The 24,444-nt window shown below is 40.6% G+C and overlaps 1 protein-coding gene across 1 annotated transcript in view; it reads left to right on the forward strand.

Annotated features, from left to right (window-relative positions):
* The window catches only part of AKT3 (AKT serine/threonine kinase 3), a 234,215-nt gene that overhangs the window by 170,704 nt on the left and 39,067 nt on the right, over positions 1 to 24,444 (forward strand). The window contains exon 9 of the mRNA XM_048485177.1: positions 21,780 to 21,908. Within this exon, the coding sequence (XP_048341134.1) occupies positions 21,780 to 21,908 (129 nt within the window). The remainder of the gene's footprint in view (positions 1 to 21,779; positions 21,909 to 24,444) is intronic.

Raw genomic sequence — 24,444 nt, forward strand, 5'->3', positions numbered from 1 at the left:
GGATACTCATTTTAACAACCTCAGAAGGATGAGAGGCTGAGTTAACCTTGAGTCAGAAGTCTAAAATTGATGGATCGAACTTAGGTTGGAAACAGAGCTTTGACTGCAGTATTGCAGCTTACCACTGTGTGCCATGGGGCTCCTACTGGGGACAAAGGCAGGTTATAAATAAAGAAAATAAATAAAGGTATAGTCTGAGAACTGTTTGCTGGCCAGAAGGATTAAGATGTTAGTATTCTGGGATAACAGTTTATTTCCTGTACTGTAGCTCTTTGTTTTGATTGGTTACTGAGAAGAGAGTAGAAAGTAGTAAACCCCCAGAATTAATAATCTGTTAAAGTGTCTACCACTTTTGCATGTTTATGAGTTGTCCATGAAATGAAATGTTAGGGAAAGTGTTTTCAAAGCTGATTTTTCTCATATTTGTGTCAGATGACTTTTCAATATAAAGCCTGGTGTTGTCAGTATGTAAATAGAGTCTAGAAGACTATTCAGTAGCATCCAGGATATCAGACAGCTGGCCATGCTGTTATTCCCCCAGAATCCTTCTGTTTTTTTATGAATCCTGTTGAAAAAGAGAGATCAGGTGCAGCAGAGAGTTGCAGAGTTGACTAGAGCATTGGTCACAAGTAGTGAAAACTCTATCAACTGATTTGGAAAAACAAATTCCATTTTATTAAATAATTTGTCAAGCTTTCCCATAGATCAAAGAATTATTGTTCTTCATATGATTACTGCTGCAAGATATTTTTTGCTAGAAATTGGAATTAAAAAGTCTTTCTACTTGATTGGGAAGGTAAAATAAAATATATTTATATTTTGGTAAACTTTTTATTAAAAATGACACTTAAATTAGATAATGTATACAATACACAGAATGGAAAAGGTTATTTTGTGATTTGGACTTGGGTTTTCCTTAGCTGGGGTTGTTTAGTGGATGGTTTGCAACCATTTGTTTTTATGAGGTTTTGTGTTTGTATTTCCAATTGATTTTATTATGTTTGCATTTGTATTTTAGCACATTAGATAAAAAATTATTTTTATTCATTTAAATCGTTTAAAGAAGAACTGCTGAAATTTACAAGGAAGAATCTTGAAGAAAAACTTGAGGAAGATGACTTTAGATTGGGAAAGCTTAGGGAATAGGAGAAACTTAAAAAACACAGGAATGGTTGGTCTGAAAAAGAAATCTGGTAATTTCAAGGTTGCTCTTAACTTTTCTGGGTTGCTCTTAACTTGTGTAAGCCACTTTGGGTTCCCATTGGGGAGAAAGGCAGCATATAAATAAATTTTGCCCAACAATATACTTTTTCTTTTGTAATTGATGGCTTCAAAACCAAATAAAATTGTGTTTTTCCTTTTATGAAAATGTCTATTTTATTTGCCCCAAGTCATCAGCTATATTTACTTTTTAAAAAAAAAATTATTTATTTGAATTTGTATGCCGCTTTCCCACAGAGGCTCAGAGCAGCTCACAACAAACCAAGCAACAGAAGTACATAAATACAAAAAATAAGCCTAAAATCATACGAAAAGCACATTAACTGAGCAATAGTGACTAATTAACCAATCAAACAGGTGACCGGTTGACCATACCTCCTGCTCCTAACCATTTGAAGAACTTGGGATGAAATACAAACAGGTGGCTGGCCAGAAAGATGCAGGGTCAGCCTCAACCAAATGCCTGGCATGATTTTACAGACCCAACAGAACTCTGATAGGTTCTACAAGGCCTGTAATGGATTACATCAAGAGGGAGCCAGGGCAGTAAAAGCCCTGGCTCTGGTCAAGGCCAAACGAACCTCAGAGGGGCCCGGGACCACCAGGAGATTTGCCTCCGAAGAATGGAGTGTGCATGTGGGGCAATACAGAGGGATGCGGTTCCTAAGATATGAATGTCCCAGCTCGCTGATGACCTTAAAGTTTAACACCAACACCTTAAATCTGACTCGGTACTACACTAGTAACCAATGCAGCAAGAACAGGATTGGAGTTATATAACCCCTAGATGAAGAACCAGTAAGAAGCCTGGCTCCTGCTTGTTGGACCAGTTTTAGGTGCCGGATTAGGGATAAGGGTAGACCAGCATAGAGAAAGTTGCAATAGTCAAGTCTAGAAGTGACCATTGCATGGATCACTGTGGCTAGGTCATTATGGGAGAGGTAAGGAATCAGTTGTCGAGCCTGACAACGATGAAAAAATGCTACCTTAGCAGTCTGGGCCACCTGGGCCTCCATAGATAAGGAGGACTCCCAAAGAACCCCTAAGATGTGGCCAATTCAAGAGCCACATTATCTAAGGTAGGTAGCTGAAACTCCACAGGCATCTCCCCCCAACCCACCCACAGGACCTCCATCTTTGATGGACTGAGTCTCAATCTACTCTGCTTCAACCATTCAGTTATTGATTCCAAACAATGCTGTAGAGCTGCTGGGATAGAGAGTGGACTGCCCTCCATCAACAGAATGAGCTGAATGTCATCAGCACATTGGTGACAACTCAGCCCAAAATTCTGAACAAGTCGAGCAAGGGGGCGCATGTAGATGTTAAATAACAGCGGGGAGAGGAGAGCTCTCTGTGGGACTCCACAAACCTTGGGTCTCTGCTGTGAGATCCTACCACCACATGACCCCAGGGAAAGGAGGACAACCAGCTCAATGCTGTGCCTTGAAGTCCAGCATCGGTGAGATGGTGGGTTAAATGGTGATCAACCATGTCAAATGCTGTGGTAAGGTCTAATAATAACAGCAGCACTGACCCACCTTGGTTGAGCTGCATGTGAAGTTGACCTTTGACGGCAACAAGCACTCGTATCCAGCACGGAAACCAGACTTGGAAGGGATCCAAGACTGAAGTCTGTAGCTGCTCCAACAACACTCTTTCAATTACCTTACCCAGGAACACACAACACAATACTGGGCGGTAATTGACCAGGTCCACTAGGTCCAAAGCAGGTCTTTTTAAGAGTGGGTGGACCACTGCTTCCTTCAACCGACCTGGGAAATCTCCTTGCTCAAGGGAGAGGTTTATAATATCCTACAGGTGGTCTTGTAAACCCCCCCCCCAGCCATTTTTTATCAACCAGGAGGGGCACAGATCCAGGGTTGTAGATCTAACAGCAGCTACGACCCTGTCAGCATCATTCGGTATAAGTCACGAGAACTGGTAAAAAACACACCCTGAAGATGGCCAAGGGTCTTTTATCAAATGTGGAAGGACAGTAGAGGCTGAGTGCCAAGACCTTATCAGCAAAAAAGCTTGAAAAAGCCTCACAGTTTAAAGCCCATGTACTAAATTCATCAGTTGCCAGATTATAGAAAACAATTGCACCGGGCAAGAGCTCGCAGCTACGATGGAAGAGGAAAAACACTTTCATAAATGTCCTATGAGCTGTTCTTGACACATCGTCATGATACTTCCTCTATACCCTCTTTAAATATCTAAGTTCCCACTTCATAGACGTTAAACTAGGCATCACTTCTAGGGTGGGAGCGTAGAGCTCGGGGGTTGAACAGTATTCTCAATGGCATCCGATAACCTAGAATACCAGTCATCGACATCCTTATCAAGTATGCCAGTGGACTCAGGGTTTCTCAGACGTTCAGGAATGCAGACTGATCCATTAGTCTCCCCAGGTGAGCTAAAATACTTGTCGCCTAGAGGTGGCAACTCTGCCTGAACCTTCAAGGCATTATAGTCAGACCATGGTATTCTAATACTAGAGGATAAGGCCATATTAATCCCTGCTGCAAAAATCAGATCCAGAGTGTGCCCAGCCTGGTGTGTGTGACCGTGATTTACAAGGGAGAGGCCCTAGTTGATAACACTAGGTCACCAGCCACTGATGAGGCCTAATCCACGTGGACGTTGAAGTCCCCCGGAACAATAAGCTTGTGGAACTGCAGCGTCCACCCGGAGACAGCCTCAAGCAGCTGGGAAAGGCTGCTCACTGGTGTGCTAGGCAACCAGTACACGAGAAAGACATCCAACCTCTCCGAAGTCCCACCCACCATACCAACATACTCTATGCCAGAAACTGGTTGAACAGGGACTGCCCGGAAGAAGATGGAATCTCAGGCAAGAATCCCCCCCACTGCCCTGTGTTAGGTCCTGGTGGAAACACACAAAACCGGGTGGGGGGGAGACCCTAAGGCAACTGCCTCACCTTCCTTCACCCAAGTTTTGTTGATACATTCCAGGTCCATCTGTTGGCCTTAGGGAATCCCTGAGGACCTTGGTCTTGTTATTGATGGACATGGTGTTAATCAACAACAGGGTCAAAGCAGGGAAAAAAACCTTTCCACAACCACAGACACGCTGACTGAACTCCACTGATTCTGTCTGCCCCAACTCCAAGGAGACTGGCACCCTCCCAGGAGGGAGAGCCGACCAAGCATCCCAGAGGGCTTGAGGTGACTGCCGCTCACCACACCTCTGCATGTCCTATAGTACTGCTTCTTAGAAACATTCACTGTACAGCAGAGAACTATCAAGGACTGATCAATGTTCTCACCACACGAATGCAATAAATCCAGTAAGGTGGTTGATTTTCCATACTCCCCCACTCCACCATGCATTGGCTCCATCAGCAATGGCTCTCTGCCCTAGCCACCACCAACTCCTTTGGCCCCTGTGCTGATCAGCACAGCAAAGTGTCTCTCATGCGCAATATCAGCTCTCCACTCCACTGGTCACTCCGATGGCACCAGCCGCACCAGACAAATTACTGGCTACTGCACCACCTTCCAGTAACGTCTCCCACAGCCATGTCATCTCCCACCACCGAGTTGAGCCAAAACTAGATGAGGCAAGTCGAGACAAACCAAGCCAAGGAACCGCGGAGGACCACAGGTCTGTTTGGGACCGCCCCTGACCCAGACTGTTGCAAGAGTAGGAACAGAAGCCAAAGAACAAAATTGGAGCCAAGAATCAAATCCAGGAGTTGATGCTACTATGCCGACCAAACCAGCTGATGGGACCAGGCAGCTTAGTCACTGTCAGCTGGGGATGGTGATAAATAGCCACGAACCACAACCACAGGGTAAGACAGACTAAAATGTGGTAAAAACCCTAGCCTAACCTAATCTATCCTCAAAACAAATTATTAGCAACTAATTAACTAAGAAGTAAGAAGGCTAAAATTTTAAATATCAAAAGCCTAAGTTGACTAAAATAGCTAAAAGCTAAAAATACGGAGCAGCCCGTAACACTGAGCTGCATTGAGTCGCCATCTTAGAATGATATCCCACCTTATTCCACAATGGGGACTCAAAGCAGCTTACATCATTCTGATTTCCTCCATATTATTCACAACAGGTCTGTGAGGTAGGTTAGGTTGAGAATGCGTACCTAGCAAAGGTCACTCAGCAACCTTCCCCTCAGAGTGGTCATTTGAACCTGGGTCTCTTCGTTCCTAAACTAAAAATCTTAACCGCTACACAACTCTTGCTTGATAGGTGGCACAGTTGTTGAAAAGTAGCAAACAGAAGCAGTCCTAGGTAAGTCATGTAAGGTAAACAGAAGCAAGCTGTCCAATGATTGCAGATGGGCCTGTCTCCAATGAGCCATCTCTCAAAGACCAAAACAGCTCTGGAAAGGGCACTAATCCCACCCTCTGCCTTTTACTTGCAAAAATCAAGGCTTCTTGGTAGTTGTAGTTGTTTAGCATCAGCCACAGAGGAAATGTGTTTCTTAAAGCTGCAGGCACTGCTGCTATAATTTGGGGGGGGGGGGGTAACCCATTTTTTAATTGCAGATTTTCTGCAAACTGATCTTTTCTAAGGCTTGTAGAAAGATCTGCCTCATCAGTTCATGTCTCAATTTCCAGATTTAAGTACCTACAGATCTAGCCACACTGGGAATTAGATGTATTGATACGATCCATTCCATGCCCTATTCTATCCCTTCTAATTAAACTGAATATATACATTATTGTATGCATTGGAAAATACAGCCTGAAAATGATCTGGAGCATGCTGATTTTCCTTGTCATTGTGAATTTCTGTGGTAGACTCAATCCTCGTCAGAATCCAGGGTATTTTTGGTCCTAAGACATTTGTACCAGAAGCTATAGTCTGAAGACTTGCCAGTTACCAGTGTTAATGTTCACATGATGTTGTTGGACTAAACAGATGGAGGACATCAGCTCTTATCAACTTCATAACACATGACAGGTTTATTTGAGGAGGAGGTAGAAACTGTAACTGCTCTCTCATTCTTGACATGCTTTGGTGGCTGTTGTTTGTTATGAGACATCAGTAATGCACCAGATGCAACTAACCACAAATTATATTATGGAACATAATTTAGAATTTACCTGAAACACTTTGTTGGGGAGGGGTCATTTCTATAATTAAAGATTTGATAAATCGAGTTCTTTGTAATTTCTTTTTCTCTTTAATATGACACTTTAGCTTTACCTTTTATCTTTAGAACTGTCATTGGTATGATTCATCGTTTTGTTGCTAACTCAGTTCATCTTACTCCATATCAGAAGGCAGTTTGTGATTGATTTAAAAACTGTTCATGTTGACTGTTTGGTTCCTAGAGCAGCATTTTGGGCTGCAACAACAGAAGAGAGGCAGGAGGAAACATTTGGTGCATCCAAACCATTATTCTGAAAATTTGTATATATTATTGCAAGTCCAAAAATTAAGAAGTGCAGACCTTTATACGTAACTCTTAAAATTAATTCTGTAAATTCTGACTTTCAGACATTTATACAATTTCTCCAGGATCACACATGATGGTCAACTATCTCCATATTTTGGACATTTAGTGTACTAGCATGCTCTGTGTGGGTATTCAATCACAGCTGATTTATAGTGATCCTTCAGGGGTTTCCTGGCAAGAGACTAACAGGGGTGGGTTTCCATTGCCTTTCTCTTCATAGAGACCTTGGGATTCCTTGATGGTCTCCCATCCAAATATTAATCAGGGAGGACCCTTCTTAGCTTCTGAGATATAACAAGATTGGACTAGCCTGGGTCATCTTTGTCAGGGCACATGCTAAAACAACATGTTGGTTTGCATACTGGTTGAATTATTTTCTTTGTAACTGAGCATTCTTTACTTTACTTTGACATAAAAATACTTTTACGTACTTCAACTAAATACACAAATATAAATTTTGGTGCTGTCATTATTGAAGAATTTATTATGCCATAACTGTAGTTGTTTTATTTGTTTGTTTGTTTGTTTGTTTAGTCTTTGAAATATTCCTTCCAGACCAAGGACCGTTTTGTTGCCTTGTGTGAAATGGAGTATCGTTAATGTGGAGGAGAGGTTAGAATTCTGACAATGGAGAAATCAATGGAGTTAGAAGCTGTGGTTTAGCCAACCCCCCCCACAACTGTATTATCATTATAGATTTGTATCTCATTCAGGACCAAACTACATGTGATGCTGGAGTTTTGTAAATAGAACTCCACATATGTACTTTGACTCTAAAATGCAGTTTCCAGGGATGGTGAAGTGCTAGGGGAAAGGAGTTTAAACTGTTCTCTGCTTTTCCAATTAAAAAGACAAGTACCCGTCTTTTTCCTTAATAGGGATAAAAGCCTAGGGGGAAATGTTTCCACTGGGAAGATTGCACATGTAGGACAGTTCTGACTGTTGTTGTTTACATAGTGCCATCAGTGTGCATTGTGCTTTTTAGAAGTAACAGGACAAGGTCCCTGACTTGAGGAGCTTATAGTTTAAAATTTAATTCAAGGGAGATGACAAAGGGAGGAAAGGAAAGTGGGGGTGTGGATAAGCAACAAAAGTATATGTGTTCATTCCATTCATCCATATACTTAGGCTTAATTTCAGTTAACTCAACTATCATTTTGGTTAATTTCAAGAGTTTTATTGTACTTAACTTTTTATTTTCCTTAATTCTGTCAGACTGTTTTGTCATTTTTGGCTGACACAAATGTAGCACTGCACAAGTTTGCATTATCTTGAAGACTTTAGCCAAAAGTTTAATTTCACATGATAGTGTTAAGGAAAGCAGAATGCCACCATAGATCATAGGAAATCAGAACTGTCATAGCAACATAGTAATTATGAGCCAACTTGCCAACAAGTAAAAGCCAATATAGGTTTAATACTGAAAAATATAAATGAAAATAATTATTGGATTTTTAATTAGGCCCCTTAGTGGCTTTTGAGTAAATTATAATTCTTATAAAACAGTCTGTTACAGTTCTTCCTGCACCAAGAATTCTAAGTTTGTATATAAATATGCTGCAGCAAAACCATGTTGCTAAAAAGCTTTCATGTTAGTTACTTGGTCTGAAAATTTTAGGTCAAGATGGCAATGAAGTGGTGGAAGAATGTCCAGCTAAGGTTTATTAATTATTAAGGCTTATTTATTATTTATTTCCGGTACCTTGATGTTCAGAGGCAGTAAACCTCTGAATATGTGTGTCAGGGCGCAACATCAGGGGAAGACTTTGGCCTTTATGTCCTGTTGTTGGCCCTCCAGAGGAATTGGTTGGCCATTAAGTGAGACATAATGCTCTTCTGGATGGATTATTGGTCTGCTACAGCAGTACTCCTATGTTTTTAACTATATTATTATTAAAAATTCAGTCATCGTAGAAGGTGATGCTACATTGATAACTTGTAAGGACAACATTCACCTATTTCAGATGAATTCTTGGTACAAAGAGGCATAAATCTGGACTTGGCAGGTTGTACTATATTGCTCCTGTGGTCCACATGTTGATTTTTGGGTAGTAACATAACTAATTCTTGATATCAGTCAAAAGAGATTTATGTACAGGGGATCATTGGGTAAACTGAAATTGAGAAAGTAATTGCATGCAATCCTTTGTTTAAAACCAGGTTGCTTTTAACATAGTCTATTAGAAAGACAGAGGAAAAACTCAAGGCCTATTGGCAGCAAAGAATACACTGTATTTTTCTCTGTGCTGGCTTTTTACACAATGCAACACTCTTCACATGAAAGATCATTTCTGGATATACAAATGCAACTTTTACTACTGTATTTTAGAAACAAGCTGGCCTAAAAATTAGTAGTAAAGTAGTTGTCCATACTTGTAGTTGTCCACACCTGTAATCACAAGCAAAGTTGTGGATACAGTAACTAAATGTAGTAGTTTTATGGTTAAAAATATTTTAAAAACTGAATAAAAGAATGGAGGAAAAAAGTATAGGATGATGATGATGCACTTTTTTTTCCTATGGTAACTGAAGGTTAAATGGGTAGCAAGCAGAATGCCTTAAACAAGATTGGTATATTGATTAAAACGCTGATTTAACAGCTCGCTTTTCCCCCTTGGAAACTTGGAAAAGATAAGCCAGCTGCTGTCTAAGAGTGCTGGAGATTGGTCCACCTGAGAGTTGACACATATCTTACTCACTCACAAATATGGGTGATGAGGAGGTGTTGGAACTTATAAGTTTGTGGCTTCAGGGCATTTCCCCCACTAAATCAGTAATTATTGCAATCCTGTCCCTGCTGTTTACCCTGCAGCTGTTTTTCCATTTGTCGAGAGAGCGGGTGTTCTCTGAGGATCGCACACGCTTCTATGGTGCAGAAATTGTTTCTGCTCTGGACTATCTACATTCTGGAAAGATTGTGTATCGTGATCTCAAGGTAAAAAAAAGAAGTAATCAACATTTTGGTTTTGAAAGACTATTGGGACAAATACAAAGTAATTACAAAGTTACACTGTTTTGAAAAGAGTAGAGGAGGATTATAAAGTATGCTTTTGAAGCCTAGTATAATAATGAACATTCAATTTCATACAGTTATCTCTGAACCAAGTCATTTGTTTCTTTAAAAAATACCAATAAAAGAAGATTCACAAATTGCATTAATATTTTTTTCATTAAAAAAATCTGAAAGCATGGAACAATTTATTAGGATTGTTACTAAACTATGTAAACTGACTGGAGTGGAAATAGGAGATTAGAGTAGTATATGCTTAATGGCAAGAGAGCAGTATTTGTTTTAATTATTTGATTCAGGATCATTCTGGCCCACTGTATTTGTTCATCTTTTCTATTCAGGAGTCATACAGTAGTGATTCATGCAAGAAAAATGGCAGCTTTAAGAGTAACCTCATTCAAGAAGATCAGTATTTTTTGTCAAGAGATTTTTGTAAATACATTAACAAATCCATTTTGGGGTACAGCATAAGGTACAGAACTCTGCAAGCAGTGATATAACTTTAAAGAGAGTCTACAGAGTAGTGGGTATTGCCTCAGTATAAGAAAGGTGGAGTCCCTCCTTTCTGAATTTATTTTCAATGTCCATTCTTTTATACAGACTACTTATCTGACATGGACAGTCACAGTGTTCAGAAACCTGTTAGGGAATACTTTAACCTCCCAGGACACATTGTTGAAGCTGATTTTAAAAGTAAATTTTGTTCCTATTTCTAAAATAATCTTAAATAGATAGGAGTCCCTTAGATTGCAAAATATGGTAAATGTAGGAGTACATTCACAAGAGTCTTTAAAAGGGTCCCTTGAATTCCCAGCTCATTGTAAGTGCTCATAATCACACTGCTCTAGTTGTTAATTTTTTCCACTATCTCATTTCATCCAGCTCTAATTTGATGCCCTAGATTTGATGTTTATTTTTCTCTGCTGATGTTGGTTGGGAATGTCTTACACCTACCCTGGATAAGCTGATTTCTGTTGGATTGGATCTAGTTTTACACCGGCTTCTCATGATAATATTCTGTTGGGTATTTAACTCAGCCTGATGGATGAACACGTTATGCATCTGAAGAAGTGAGCTCTGACTCACAAAAGCTTGTGCTGAAATAAATTTTGGTAGTCTTTAAGGCGCTACTGTACTCCTAATCAGCTCCCCTTGAAAGAGTAGTGCAGAGTTAAGGGTGCTTTGGGGTCCAGTTCTGCTTCTGTATTATTAGGTGGTATCTCTAGGGAGTTGTAGCTTTTTCATTTCTGACTGATATGGCCAGCTTCACTCACTATTGGAACAGAGAAATCCAGCCACCTTCAGGCATGCCTTGGCACTTCCAGATTAGATCATTCTAACGCACTCTCTATGGGGTTTCTCCTAAACCAATTAGTCCACTATGCTGCTGCCTGTCTGCCTTCTGATAGTTATTTGCTTCATTTTCTTCTCAAGTATATTCTCCTGTCCTCTATTTTATCCTTACAAAAACTTTTATGAGGTAGGGTGAAGAGTATGTGAGTGGCCCAAAGTTACCCAGTAAGCTTCCATGGCAGAATGTGGATTCCTAACCTTCAACCATCCCAACTTGGTTTCCCATGTTTAATAGAATGATACTGTTCATATTTTGATGTGTTTTGTGTTTGTATTTGACAATGTGGCTAAGAATAGACTTTTTGCATACTAGTCAAGGTTTTGCATCTTTGGTTGTATGTCATCGGTACATTAAGAAAGGATTCCTAACCTTGGTGTTTTGGACCCCAGTCTGACACTCCAACAAACATATTGATCACACTTTGTTTTCTAGCCCAATTCAAGATGCTGCTTTTCACTTCTAAAAACCTTAATAGTCTGAATTGCTATATAAAGAAAGTATCTGATCCAGTATATATTCCTTCTCACTTGTAAGAGTAGTGAATGAGGCAATACTCTGGATTCCTTTACAGGAAGTTGTTGTTTCTATTAGAGGCAGAAATTTTTCTACACCCACTCCAATGTTATCAGATTGTTCTGGCTGGGTCATGTTACTGTTAGGAAGAGTAAAATAGGTTTTATTTATGACTTCCCTGGTCCAAAATGGGTTTTAATTCTGTTGATATAATTAATTTAGCACATAGCTGTTAATTTGATTTTGGTTGAGTGATTTGAACTGATGATTTCATGAAATGTGCTGCTACAGATTCTGTGGGACATATTATATGTGATTGATTTAACATTTAAATTGTGATTTTTATTTTGTCATAAACTGCCTTGAATATATTTTTATAAAGGTGCTTATAAATCAAATACAGTTAATACATTTTGAGGCTGGAGACAGTCAAGAGTTACTAATTTCCTGTGATGACACATCTACAGGAGCAACAGTGGCATAGGAGGTTGAGAGCTTGTGTATCTAATCTGGAGGAACCGGGTTTGATTCTCCCACTTTCGATAAGCCGGGCTTCTGGAGCTGTGTGGAGGCATGTATTCTGGGGAATTCAGATTTAGCCTGTTACACTCCTGGCCACATGCCAGCTGGGTGGACCCTTGGGGCTAGCTTCACTAGCTTCTTTTTTCTTGAGGTTGTCTCTCAGCCCCACCCACCTCACAGGGTGTTTGTTGTGAGGGGGGAAGGGCAAGGAGATTGTAAGCCACTTTGAGTCTCCTACAGGAGAGAATGGGGGGATATAAATCCAAACTCTTCTTCTTCTTCTTCTACTATATGTGAAGCGGTAAAGGGTTTTTTGTTTTTGGGGTTTTGTTTTCTTTTGTTTTGCAGTCCATACTATGTCAGAATGCAGATGGAGTTTTACATAGGAGAAATGTTCCAAATTAAAAGCTTATGACACATAGAATACTAGGAAGAAACCGAAGTTACAATCCTTCTGTCATCAGAAGAATCTGTTGTATCCAGGGAAGGATCTTCCTGCTGTGGAAGAGAAGCATCTGTACTAGCACATTGTACCTGTGAGGTCCAAGTACTGAGTAACTCCAAGTTGAATGATGTTAGGATTTTCAGAAAGGAACTCTGTCTGAATCCCAGACTGTGACTTCTCCTTCTTTAACTACTAAGTTGTCACGATGCAAAATAATGCAGGCGCTGGTAGACATTAAATGTATGGTTGACATAAAGTTAGATTATCGTTTACCGGTGAGACCCTTGAATTTCAGTTTAGGGATATATTTCAGTGCTATCAGAAGTCAGCTCAAGTCTCTGAGGGCCAAATGAGAAAAGACATTGGAGATCCATGATTGCATCACCCACCTTTTCTAATTTTTTTGTATGTAGCAACTGGAGGATGGAAGCCTGAATTTGATTTGTATTGTGGTGCTGGAAAAGAAGGCTTTTGTCTTTTCCCTCTGCACCATTTCCCCAATTTCAAGTGCAGCATTAAAGAGAGTCACACTCCTGTAGTCCATGGAAGTCAGTAGGCTTGAGAGGGTATAACTTAGGCTTTCACCTTTAACCTCACCTTGGTACCATCCAAAAACTCACAGGCTGCTGTCTTCTCTGATAGTGAATAAATGGAAATGTTGTTGATACCAAAATAATTTTTAGATTTCATGTTGTATGAAATCCATCAGAAGGAAGAACGATCAGAATCTACATATATGTCTCAACTCAAATGTCTGGCATTTTAAAGGAGTTGAAAGAGTCTTGATATGGCACAAGTCTGCTTATACTGTTTACACACACAAAGATTGCAGGGGGGGATTTACTTACCAGATATCAGCTGATAATATGAGCAGAGTTTACTTAGCCTATATTTGGAACCTAGAACCACTGTGGTGAAGTGGTCTATGTTGTGCTAAGACCTGAGAGTCCCAGGTTCAAATTCCCACACATGCAGTGGAAGCTTGCACGGTGAACTTGGGCCAGTCACACATTTTCAGCCCTGATCCTAACTAGTATTTGGACAAGAGACTTCCAAGGAATACCAGGGTCATGACTTGGAGGCAGTGCCCTCCAAGCATCTCTTGCTTTGAAAACCCCATGGGGCTGCCATAAGTCAGCTGTGACTTGACGACAAAAATAAAATAGGAAAATGTTTATAAGATTGCCATTAATCCAACCTGAAGCAGAATGTTAGGGAAAACGTGAGGAGATATGCATAAGTAGATGGGGTAGGTCAGATATCAAACGGCCCTTTCTCCTATCCCAATGCGAGTCCAAGGAGCCTCTGGATCTGGGGCCTGAGCAAGTACTCCCTTCAACATCTCAATTTGCAAGGCCTTCTGCTGGTATCAGAATGTGCAGAGGGGGCGAAGGGATTCTATTTCACTCTTAGCCTCAACAGACTCTCTCTCAGGGCTCTCCCTGGTAGACTAAGAGCTATAACCTCTTCCCTTCTTGCTGATATTCATTGGGGTCTTTTATGGGAACCAGTGGCCATGTGGTAGGTCTGTATGGGCTTCCCATCCTCTCATAGTGTGGGACTAACTGAGTTGCTACAGACTTGATCCAATCCTAACTTGGCCCAATTGGCACTGCCAAAATTAGGTGGATTTGGGGTGAAAGAAAAGAATCTTTGGAAATCTGGCCTTTAATCAGGGTATGCAGATATTGCCATGGAATTTCTTTGTGAGTTTTGCCCATTCTACTATACTAATACTATACTAATATTCTTTTCCAAATATTGGAGATCCTGAGCTATGGTGAGCTTCACAAAATCGCCGTTCATAGGCTTTGTGGGATCCATGACATACTATTCATATCTTCTTAAATGAAGCGGCAAGATCCTTGGGTGGTATTTCTTTTTACAATTTATAAGACAGCCAAGAATATCATATGAGAATGAAAACAGCATTATTTAATGTTAGATCTCAATTGTTTTCTTTAAGTGTATCATTCATTCTTAGATACTGAAAGGAAAGTTTCTAGTTTGCATTTGCATTGATGTTGATGCTAAAGAAAGCATGGCAATATATTTCAGGAAGAATCTCGCTATCGGTGTCTAGAACAACGAACATATTTTTCTTACGATCTAGTAGAGTTTTCCGTAAATATCACTGTAGTATTTAATACTCTGTTTTCAGCATTTAATTTTGTGCTATGTGGGGAACAAGAAACTTCATCAGTAAATGGATGCTCTGAAATTTGCTGACAGTCTTTAGGTGATGTAGGAGTTATACAAGGTAACTGCTAGCATATGATTTATTATTATCATCAGTTAAGAATTTGATGATAGTTTAGAATATTATATCAGAGTATATCCACTCATCTTTATTATCAATATGAGCACATTGGAACAGGTTGGCTATATCATATATTCTAATACTGAAGGAGTAGCCCCATCTGTGGGTATCTAAATCTGTATATAAGCGTCACAGAGAAAGAAAGCAGTTAGTTCTGCAAACTTAGAGACACACCCCCCCCCCCGTTTGCAAATAAATCTGAAAACAATTACAAAAGGCACTTAGGGGTATAATTCAGCCCCCCCCCCCCAAGAATTGATGTGCAAGTGCAAAGAATGCACCTACCTCCTGCATCATCATCATCATCATAATTGGTGAGCTCCTCCATGCCCTAGTGGTGGTAGCCTTGAAGGCCTGGAGCCCCACTACCAAGTGATATCTGTGGAGGACCTTTGGGGCTGCTTTAGGCTTGGTAGTGGCTACAGCAGAGTCTGGGAGCTGGTCCAGGCTTGGTGATGGCTGTGGCAGACCTCAGGAGCCATTCTGGGCCCAGCAGCAGCCATGGAGGAAAAGACATCATTTGCATAATGACAGTACAAATACAAAGCCTTTATTGGCATCATACAATGAAACATTTTACAACCAGAAACATTTTACAACCAGAATAACGTAAACACAGCTCAAATAACCATCATTTAATGTAAAAAATCTCCCTTAAGAGAATTATATCCAACAGAAAGCGGCGCTAATTCATAAAAATCACAGTTTGAACCATCCAGGAGTAAACTTTATCAGCTGATCATCGTCATATCCACTTTAAAAGATGTAAACAATACTCGATGCTTATACCTTAAGTATTCCCTATTTGGACAGTGAAACATGATATTCTCTAATGTTTCTACTTGTGTGCTATTGCTAAAGAAAATGCACGTCTTAATCTAAAGTTAGTCACGTTAAAATTAAATAATAAGACGCACAACCCAGCACAGCTTCAACTGGTGGCGAATTGATTTAGGAGTTGAGCAAACCGAGTAGATGCTTAACTATTAAAGAAACTTTAATGGATCCCATTAAAGGAATTTTTCTTTTAAACGTTTTTTTTGCCTCTAGATAAGATAACATTGATATTTCATCCATAGATATGCCAATTTCTGTAATCTTATCCACCATTTTCTCATGCCAGTTTGAGGTGTTAAGTTTGGAGAACAGTAAGCATGTAAAACTGCCTGGCTTGGAGTGGTGGTGGAGATATGTCATTTCTGGGTTTTCCAGGAAGTGACTTAACAGCATTATGCCAATTGCAAGTTTTAAATTTAGTTTTTACCCACTGAAAGAATAGCAGTTGGCAGCTGGGATGGATTGCTGGTGAGAGGCCTCCTGCCATAGTGGGAGACCTGGCAACCCTAACCTCACACCATAAACAACTTGTATGAAATATAGGGCTTGGAGGGGGGGGGATTAATGTGCTGATGCACCAAGGTTAACGTAAAATTCCAGTTAAAAAGCTGAATTTTAGCTGAAAGTATAACTACTTTAGCAGGCATTGCACTGAAATGTTGATAGCTGACAGAGGAAAGACAAAAACCCCTTCTGGAAATATAGGACTGTCACATTCACAGTATCAGGCACATAAAAACTGCGTGGAAAATTCTACCAGGTAGAGAGGAGGTTTGAAGGATATAAAAAAGAGGGATCCCTTTTTTGTGAAAGAAAAATAAAAAAGTTGGAAAAAATGATGCCATGCAGAGCTGCTAAATGGAAGATGGAAGCTTATCTCATGATTATGTCTCACAATTGGGAGGGGTGTATTAAATTTTAGTAGCGGAAATCTATACCTACATATTGTCGAAGGACTTCCTGGCGGGAATCGCTGGGTTGTTGTGTGGTTTCAGGACTTGGTGTAGTTCAGTTCTAGCAGCATTCTCTCCTGACGTTTTCACCTACATCTGGTGACTGGCATCTTCAGGGGATCTGATGGTTTGAAGGAAAAGCCAGTTGATTATATACACCCATGGTGAGTAAAGGTTCCAATAGGTTGGGACATCCCGAATAGGAGGTGGCCACAACTGAAGTATGTGAGGGTGTAGCATATTCAGGAGAGAATGCTGCAAGTAACGGTGATCATCAGGGGACCTACTGTTTTATTGGTTGGTAATGTAGACAATACTACTTTGGTAGAATTCGATGTGCTTTCAAGATCTGGCTGCTATGGGATAAGAACAGAATTACCAGTCACCTGCTGGATTATGTCAGAATATAAATTGTTTGCCTTTTATAAATGGCCAGTTCTCATTATCTTTGAATGCAAGCTGTGGAATCATATATAGAACTAATATTTTGGTTATATCAAAGTTACAATTATATTGCTATTTCATTATGAGTTTTAGAACTGGCAGAAGTTTTTTAGGGCATTTAGTCCAATCTCTTCTGCTCAGTATAAAGGCTAAATAGCTATCCGTCAAAGACATTTTATTAATGAGCTACATTCTACTCTGAACTGATGTTGAAAAAAACCTTACTTCTCTATACACTAGTTACATCGGTGTTTATTTTTGAAGTCCCATTCACAGTAGTATTGTTGCATCACTGCAGAGAATATGGAATACTCTTTCATCTTTTTCTGGTTAATTGATGTTGCAGACTTGCTAGTTACCCATAAAATAGACCATATAAATGAAGCAAATGAATACATATGTACTAATATCTGTCTTCTGTGCAATTCTTCATAATGCTGTTTGTGCTTCACGTTGCATCCCACCATCCATTAAAACTCTCTACATATTTTCATGTTGCCATCCTTCTCCTCTCCAGGGGCCCTTTTACTGTTCATTGTTGAGAAATTGAAATGATAAAAAAGGGGATTTCTTAGATCCACTGGACCCAAGGAAGTCTCAGATGGAAAAGGGGCCAAACAATCTGTAGTAGTTTCAAGCATACTATAATGATATTGAACTTGTTAATCTTAAACATATGTTACATTATACTTGAGAAGAAAAAAAATGGGTCCACATACAAGCGGTCCTAATACCCATAGGATCTGAACAATGGCTTCCAGAAGCGTTGGACCAATTAAAACCACAAAAATGAGACCCATTATAAATAGGGGATATTATCTACAGCCTGAGAAAAACCTTTGCAGAAAAATACAAGAATAATAATAGGAGGGTTTTTTTAATTCCCCCAAAGTAGAGAGTCCCAACTGAGATCTCATGAAATTTCATGAAGCCACAGTCAGTACTGTGACTCTATTGAACAATGGGAGCCCCAATCTAGGCAATCCTGAAGGAAGGCTGAGTGAAAATGATGGCATCAGCTGAGAGAAGACCAAGTGTGTTTGTGTGGGGGAGGGAAGTAGAGGGAAGGAAACTAGGAAGATAAAGTATGAAAAATGGGGGGGGGGGGCGGCTAGAAACAGGGGGGGAATGAGTTATGTGGAAGAAAGCCCGAAGAGACTGTGTGCGTGGAATGCTTTAGTGGGGAGGGGGGAGGTTAAGTAGTGCCTGGAAAGGGAAAGAGAGTGGGAAATGTGGGTAGCCTGGAGGGGCCACAATGGAAGGTTGGGATTTACGTCCCCTGTGTCTCACAGGTCCCTGAGCATGTTCTTTTCTATTAGGGATCCAGTACTGGTCAATTGACAAGTCAAGTATTCATTTGACCATTGTAATATATTCCTAAACATTCTTGTCTCTAATCAATAAACATTTATGCTGGAAGAAAAACTGTTAGTTTTTAAAGTGATTAATACATGCATCCCATTTAGGATACCACTCTTAGCTATTTCTTGACATATTCTGACCTCTTATGTACCAGTTAATTTGTCCAAACCAGTTTATCCCACTGATCTTCAACTTCACTAATAGTACCTTTGGGCTCCTTAGGGAGCATGAATCAAACGCACACATGCAATCATAATGGTAGTCTAGGATTATCAGCTGGCTGAATTTTATAGTGAGGTAGTGACTTAATTTTCAATGAAGTATCCATGTGTGTTCTCTGAAGCACTTGTGCTCTGAAGCTCCTTTCTCCCCAATTTTTAAAATGTTTTTATCTTTTGTAGCTATTTTGAACTTTGGTTTTAACTTATTCTAATGATGCAATTGTGTGTTGCTTTTCATGGCTTTTCAGATATTTTAATTTGTATTTTTTCATTTGTTAACCATCTTGGCCTTATGAGAGCAGAAATGTAGGGTAGAATCTTGTTAGTAAATAAACAATACATGCATATTGTGCTGTTTCATACAGCTATGCCTTTTAATCAGAGGATGATATAGGTGACTGGCATCAGTTTTCAGAATGTTTGAGGTGAGGTTACACATGTGTATCTTGCTTTCCTGGATGCTCAGCAGACCAACTAAGAAATAGTTGTCATTTTTTCCATCAGCCAGTGCTTTCCATTTTGCCCTTCACTGCTTCTCAAGTATGCAGCTACTGTAAGGCCTCCACTATCTAAGATGCATTAGCTGATGATAAAGTATAGGACACCAGATTGCACGATCTGTGGACAGGCATAAGTGAAAAGTGGTTTATACATGCTTAAAGGTGGAGCACTCCTAAGGTGTGCTTAAAGGTGGAGCACTCCTAACCAGTGGAAAAAAGCTCTTCCCAGGAGATAGTTATTAACCTTTTTAATGACACCTAGTGGAAAGGGTTTCTCCCTCAGTCTCCAGTTTCCATATTGTTGGGTTAGCACAGTCCCTCCTTTTCTCCATTCTTTTTTTCTTTTTTAACCCCTCCCACATCTCACTCAAGGACCTTTGGAGGGATAGTTTCTTTCAGCTTCTTCCAAGAGATGGGGCTAGGCCATCATTTGAACCCCTCCTCCAAGGTTCTGTCTCCAGGAGGACAGGAAAAGTTAGTGTCTCAGCCAGGAGTTTTTGCCTGTTGCTCATTCTGAGGCAGCGGAGAAACACTGGCAACCACAGCAGAGGTGTGGTTCAGGGAAAGAATGGTGGAATCCCAGCTGGCCAGCTAGAGTGGAGGGGGCTCCAAAAAAAGGACATTTTTCCTGCTTCATGAAGCCTGATTTTTCCTGATTCTTGAAACCCTCAAGAAATTTCTTCACTTTGTTGAACCAGGCATCTCCGTTTGAATTGAAGATGACCCCTGAGTCTTCACAAAAGCACTTGTTTCCCTGATTGCTCAGTTGTGGATCTGTAAATTGTGTGCATAGATCTTTTTATATCTGGATAACATTCTCATCACATTTCTGGGGCTGGCCAACTTGGAACAGATCATGTCTTGCCTTCAAGTCCACACCTTTTTGATCACTTGGTAAAAAAGCTGTGTAGTCCCTGTGCAGTGAGTGTATTCCCCCATCCACGTCTGGTGGTTGTTCTGGATATCTCTCTGGACATGGTTTTTCTGTCCTGGGAATGAAAACTCAAGATTTTGGTACTAGTCTATGAAATCAGTCTCAGAAGAATGTTCTGGCTCTGGCAAGGTAGTGTCCTGTCAGTCTGTGTTTCCCTTGGCTAGGCTTTATGCCGTTCTCCTACAACTTATCTTGCTGCTCTTCCATAATGACTGTCCATTCCATTTCCAAACCAACCAGTTGGAGGTAATAGCTCATTATTTATGGGGAACAGTCACCTGTGCTGCATACGGGACTTTTCCTTCTCCATAGGTGGTCTGCTGGGCATCTGCATGGAAATCTGCGCATGCGTTTACCCATCATTACCACATTGACAAGGAAGTGTCTGCTCATGCCTCCTTTGGGAGGAGAGTCCTTCAACATGCTCTGACAGGTTAAATTTCATTTGGCCTGCCCTGAGGTGCTCAGCTTTTGTATATTCCATTACTTGTGACCACCAGTTAGTTCACTTACTGTGAAGCTCTTCCTTGGTGATCCTAAGGTGGGATAGTCAGTCCCCTCCCTGTTGTCAGAGTCCTGGAGAGAGAATCTTGGAATATAGCTCTTGTTTTTTAAGCTCTCTCACCACTGTATTTTTGTATTGTCGAAGGCTTCTCAACGTCGGGATGAGGCTGTCGAAGGTGGAGTTTGAAGGGTTTAGTATTTTCAGCTGTTGCATCTGTGGCTGGCATCCTCTGATGATGCCAGCCACAGATGCAGGCGAAACGTCAGGAGAGAATGCTGCTAGAACACGGCCATACAGCCCGGAAACCACACAGCACCCACTGTATTTTTATTTGTTGGCTGTAGGAGTCTTGCTATGGGTTTTATAGTGATTGGAAAGTGCACATGTTTTGAACCAGTCTGGGAAATTAAGCAAGAAGCCCCTCCCTCCAGGTGTCATCAAAAAGCTTAATGACCCAGAATGCCTCCAGAGAGGGGCTTCTTCCCATTGGTTTTGAGTGCCCTACCTTAGGACAGTTGAGAAAGGAACTTTATGGTAAGTGAACAAAATTTCTATTTTCCTTCAGGTTATTTTATTAAGAGGGTTCTTTCTCTGTAAAAAAGAACTTTTTATATACTCATGATGTTCAGCTCCGTTCCATAATATTTGCAAACAAAAATGACCTCTGTACCCAAATCACAAATGCCAAGCAGTTTTATTTTTTTTTCAGTGGGTTATTTAATCAGACTGTTAACCTTTGTGGGCTTGGCCTACCCTAACCTGCAACTGGCTATACATTTTCCTTTCTTCTACCTCCTTTTACAGTTTAGTAAATGAGCATGCTTATGTGGTCCCATTCATTAGCACCGAGGGCTGACAGGTCGCTGCTTGCATCGCTCTCTCTTTTGCATGTTAGACATGAGCAGGAGGTTTTCTCCGGACAGTCTCCCATTTGTCTGTTTCTGCGATTATTATTGATTTTTTTTCACAGTTTGTTGTTTCAAGGTCTGTTTATCTAAACTGTGGTTCTTAATTTTCCAAACAAATCAGTCTTCAGGCATCATGCAACTACATAAATAACAATTACAGAACTACAGTAAATGGTGACAAAATCATAATATTGAACACAACAAAAGTTTTTTAAAAAGCAGTAGTTGTCCTTTTTTAGAAATGTTAAAAGACCAATTTTGTGTATTTGTAAAATACAGTTAGAGAATCTAATGTTGGATAAAGATGGACACATAAAAATTACAGATTTTGGACTTTGCAAAGAAGGGATCACAGATGCAGCTACTATGAAAACATTCTGTGGAACGCCAGAGTATTTGGCTCCGGAGGTATGTCTACATTTTATTGTGTACTTCATAGAAAGCCATCTTTCATTTATTATGGGTTGCTATCTGAACATTAATAAGTATTTACATATTGAAATTATGTTGCTACTGTGGCCAGTACTTCTCACAGATTTTAATTTATTGTTTAACATTAGCACATATTTATAAGTAATTGTTATATTCTGCATTGCTGTAGTTTCTGTAGTAGAATAATTATCGTTATGTAGATTAATCCTTGAGCACATTTCACTGTAAGTGAAACTAGACTTTCTAAAAAGAATTATGCAGCTCTGTTATTTTTCACATACAACTCTCTAAAAATAGGACATTAAATTAGATGATTGGAAATGGTTGGTTGAGACTAGATGCAAGAAAAGTCTCTGATGGCAACTCAAGAAATATTCCTGATTCATTTATACATAGGAAATGTTTCACAGTAGAGTTCCTGTTGAGTTTTTGCCAAATTTTCATTAATATTTATAATATAAAGATATATCTTCATCAACTGAAGAGCATGTTTTAAATCCTTGAGTCAGAGACATCTTAAACATAATATTTCCTCCTCAAGCCTGTCAAATCTTCCTAGTATGAGTAGGGTTGCCAGCTACTTAATTTTTCACTGATATGACCATACTTTCCCCTTCTGGTCAGTTGGCAGGTGAGTTTTTTCATATAATGGGGAGAATATGGAAGAGACTTTTCTAAAAAACCATTTAGTGCATTTATGGCAAAAGGAATTTGTTGTGCTGTTCAGTTAAGACTTTTGCTGCATTAGGCTTCCAGGCTGTTTTAAATTTTATGTTCACTAAAAAAAGAGAGAGAAAAACTTCCATTTTCTATTCCAATTTTTCCACACCTCAGAAGCTCTAAATACTGCAGCATCTTTAGTTGCCTTGTCTGCTTCCCTTTTCCCTTTCCTGTTATCTTCCCAGAGAGAGTGGACGAGAGAGAGGAAGCAAGACAGTGGGAGGAAGCTGTAAAACTGAGTGGTATACCTAAGGATTTTCTTTTGACTCTGCCCTTTGACCTCTTTGCTCCACCCTTAGCTCTCTCCCTGAGCATACAAGATCCTCCCTTGACCCTACTAAATTTCCTCTTTGACCTATGAGTAGACTGTGGGCTGGTCCTGGGCTTCATTCCGCACCTGGATGAGGTCCACCTCTTGCCTCATTTATGCCTTCCCCACAACTTTGACTACCAGGAAAGTTGTGGGAGCCCAGTTAACTTATTATTATTCCCTGAATACAGTCTGGGGAGAAATATTATCTTAATAGGTTCATAACTTATATTCTAGTAACATCAAATTCAGTAAAGACTGTAGAAGCTTGAAGTACTTCCATTATCTTACAGGCCATTACTCCTGAAAGTTTGGTATCTGAACTATTTTTCTTATAGGCCTATGCTTTCTGTGGATCTAAGAATGGTACAGCTGGCACAATATGGCTGCCTGTAGTGATGGAATAGTATGCAGCACACATTATTGCTCTATCTCCATTCTCGTAACTTTTTCCTTTTAAGAGCTCATTGTTTCTTTGTCCTGTAATTGGGATTTACTCTAGCCACAGAAAACTTCACCCTGAAGTCTAACAGTCCCATCCAAGAACCGGCCACTTGGCCAGGGGAGAAAGCCATCTGTGCTGGGCCGCTGCTCCCAAAGAGGCTTTTCAGCAGGTTGGGGAGAGCTCAAAAAGTGAAAATGCCTCCCCATCACCAATAAGCTTCTATGGGGCTTAACAGACTTATGTCACCGAAAAGGGTGACTTAAGTCTCAATTTTCAGGCTTCTGTGTAACATATTGAATGGCCAGGAGGGAGCTGACTAACACTGGTTCTTCCCCCAGCCCACCTGCCAGGGAGGATCACAGTAGCTTCACGCTGGCAGCTTCAGCTTTCCCAATCCAGAAGGGACTCTTAGGCCCTTTCCGCACGGGGCCAAAAACAGCGGGCCAGGGACGTAAAAACACTGGTCCCTGGGGTACTGTTCGCACAGGCACCACTGCTGCAATGTGTGGCCCCTGAGCGGCACAAAGGCGCCGCTTTCCACCTCCCGAGGGAGGTTTTTGGAAAGTGCCGCCATCACGTCAGTGCAGTGCGAACAGCACAGTGCCGAAGACGCCGCTTTCCCATCCCTCCCCCACTCACCTCGTCCTCCAGCGTCAGTCTGAAGGGCTGCTGAGACCAGCCCATGCTGCCCTCCGACCCCTGGAGGTCAGAGGGCAGCATGGGCGGGTCCCTGCAGCCCTCCAGACTGACGCTGGAGGACGAGGTGAGTGGGGGGGGGGGCTCCATGCGGACCTGCCTCTTCTGTGCCGGCCTCCGCAGGGGCCTTTCACACGCTCTTGTGCAAATGGCCCCCTCCCCTCCACCGGCATAATTTCTGTGCGGAAAGGGCCCAAATTTCCTTTCAGTGAAACAATATGGTTTTTATCCTGATTTTACCTTATACATAGACATTTACCTTATACATGGACATTTTTAAAGCCTTAATCCTCCTATTTTGGCTCTAATTTCAATTGAACCCATCTACATTTAACAAGAGA

This window comes from Sphaerodactylus townsendi, linkage group LG01 (assembly GCF_021028975.2).
Source record: "Sphaerodactylus townsendi isolate TG3544 linkage group LG01, MPM_Stown_v2.3, whole genome shotgun sequence".
NCBI lineage: Eukaryota > Metazoa > Chordata > Lepidosauria > Squamata > Sphaerodactylidae > Sphaerodactylus > Sphaerodactylus townsendi.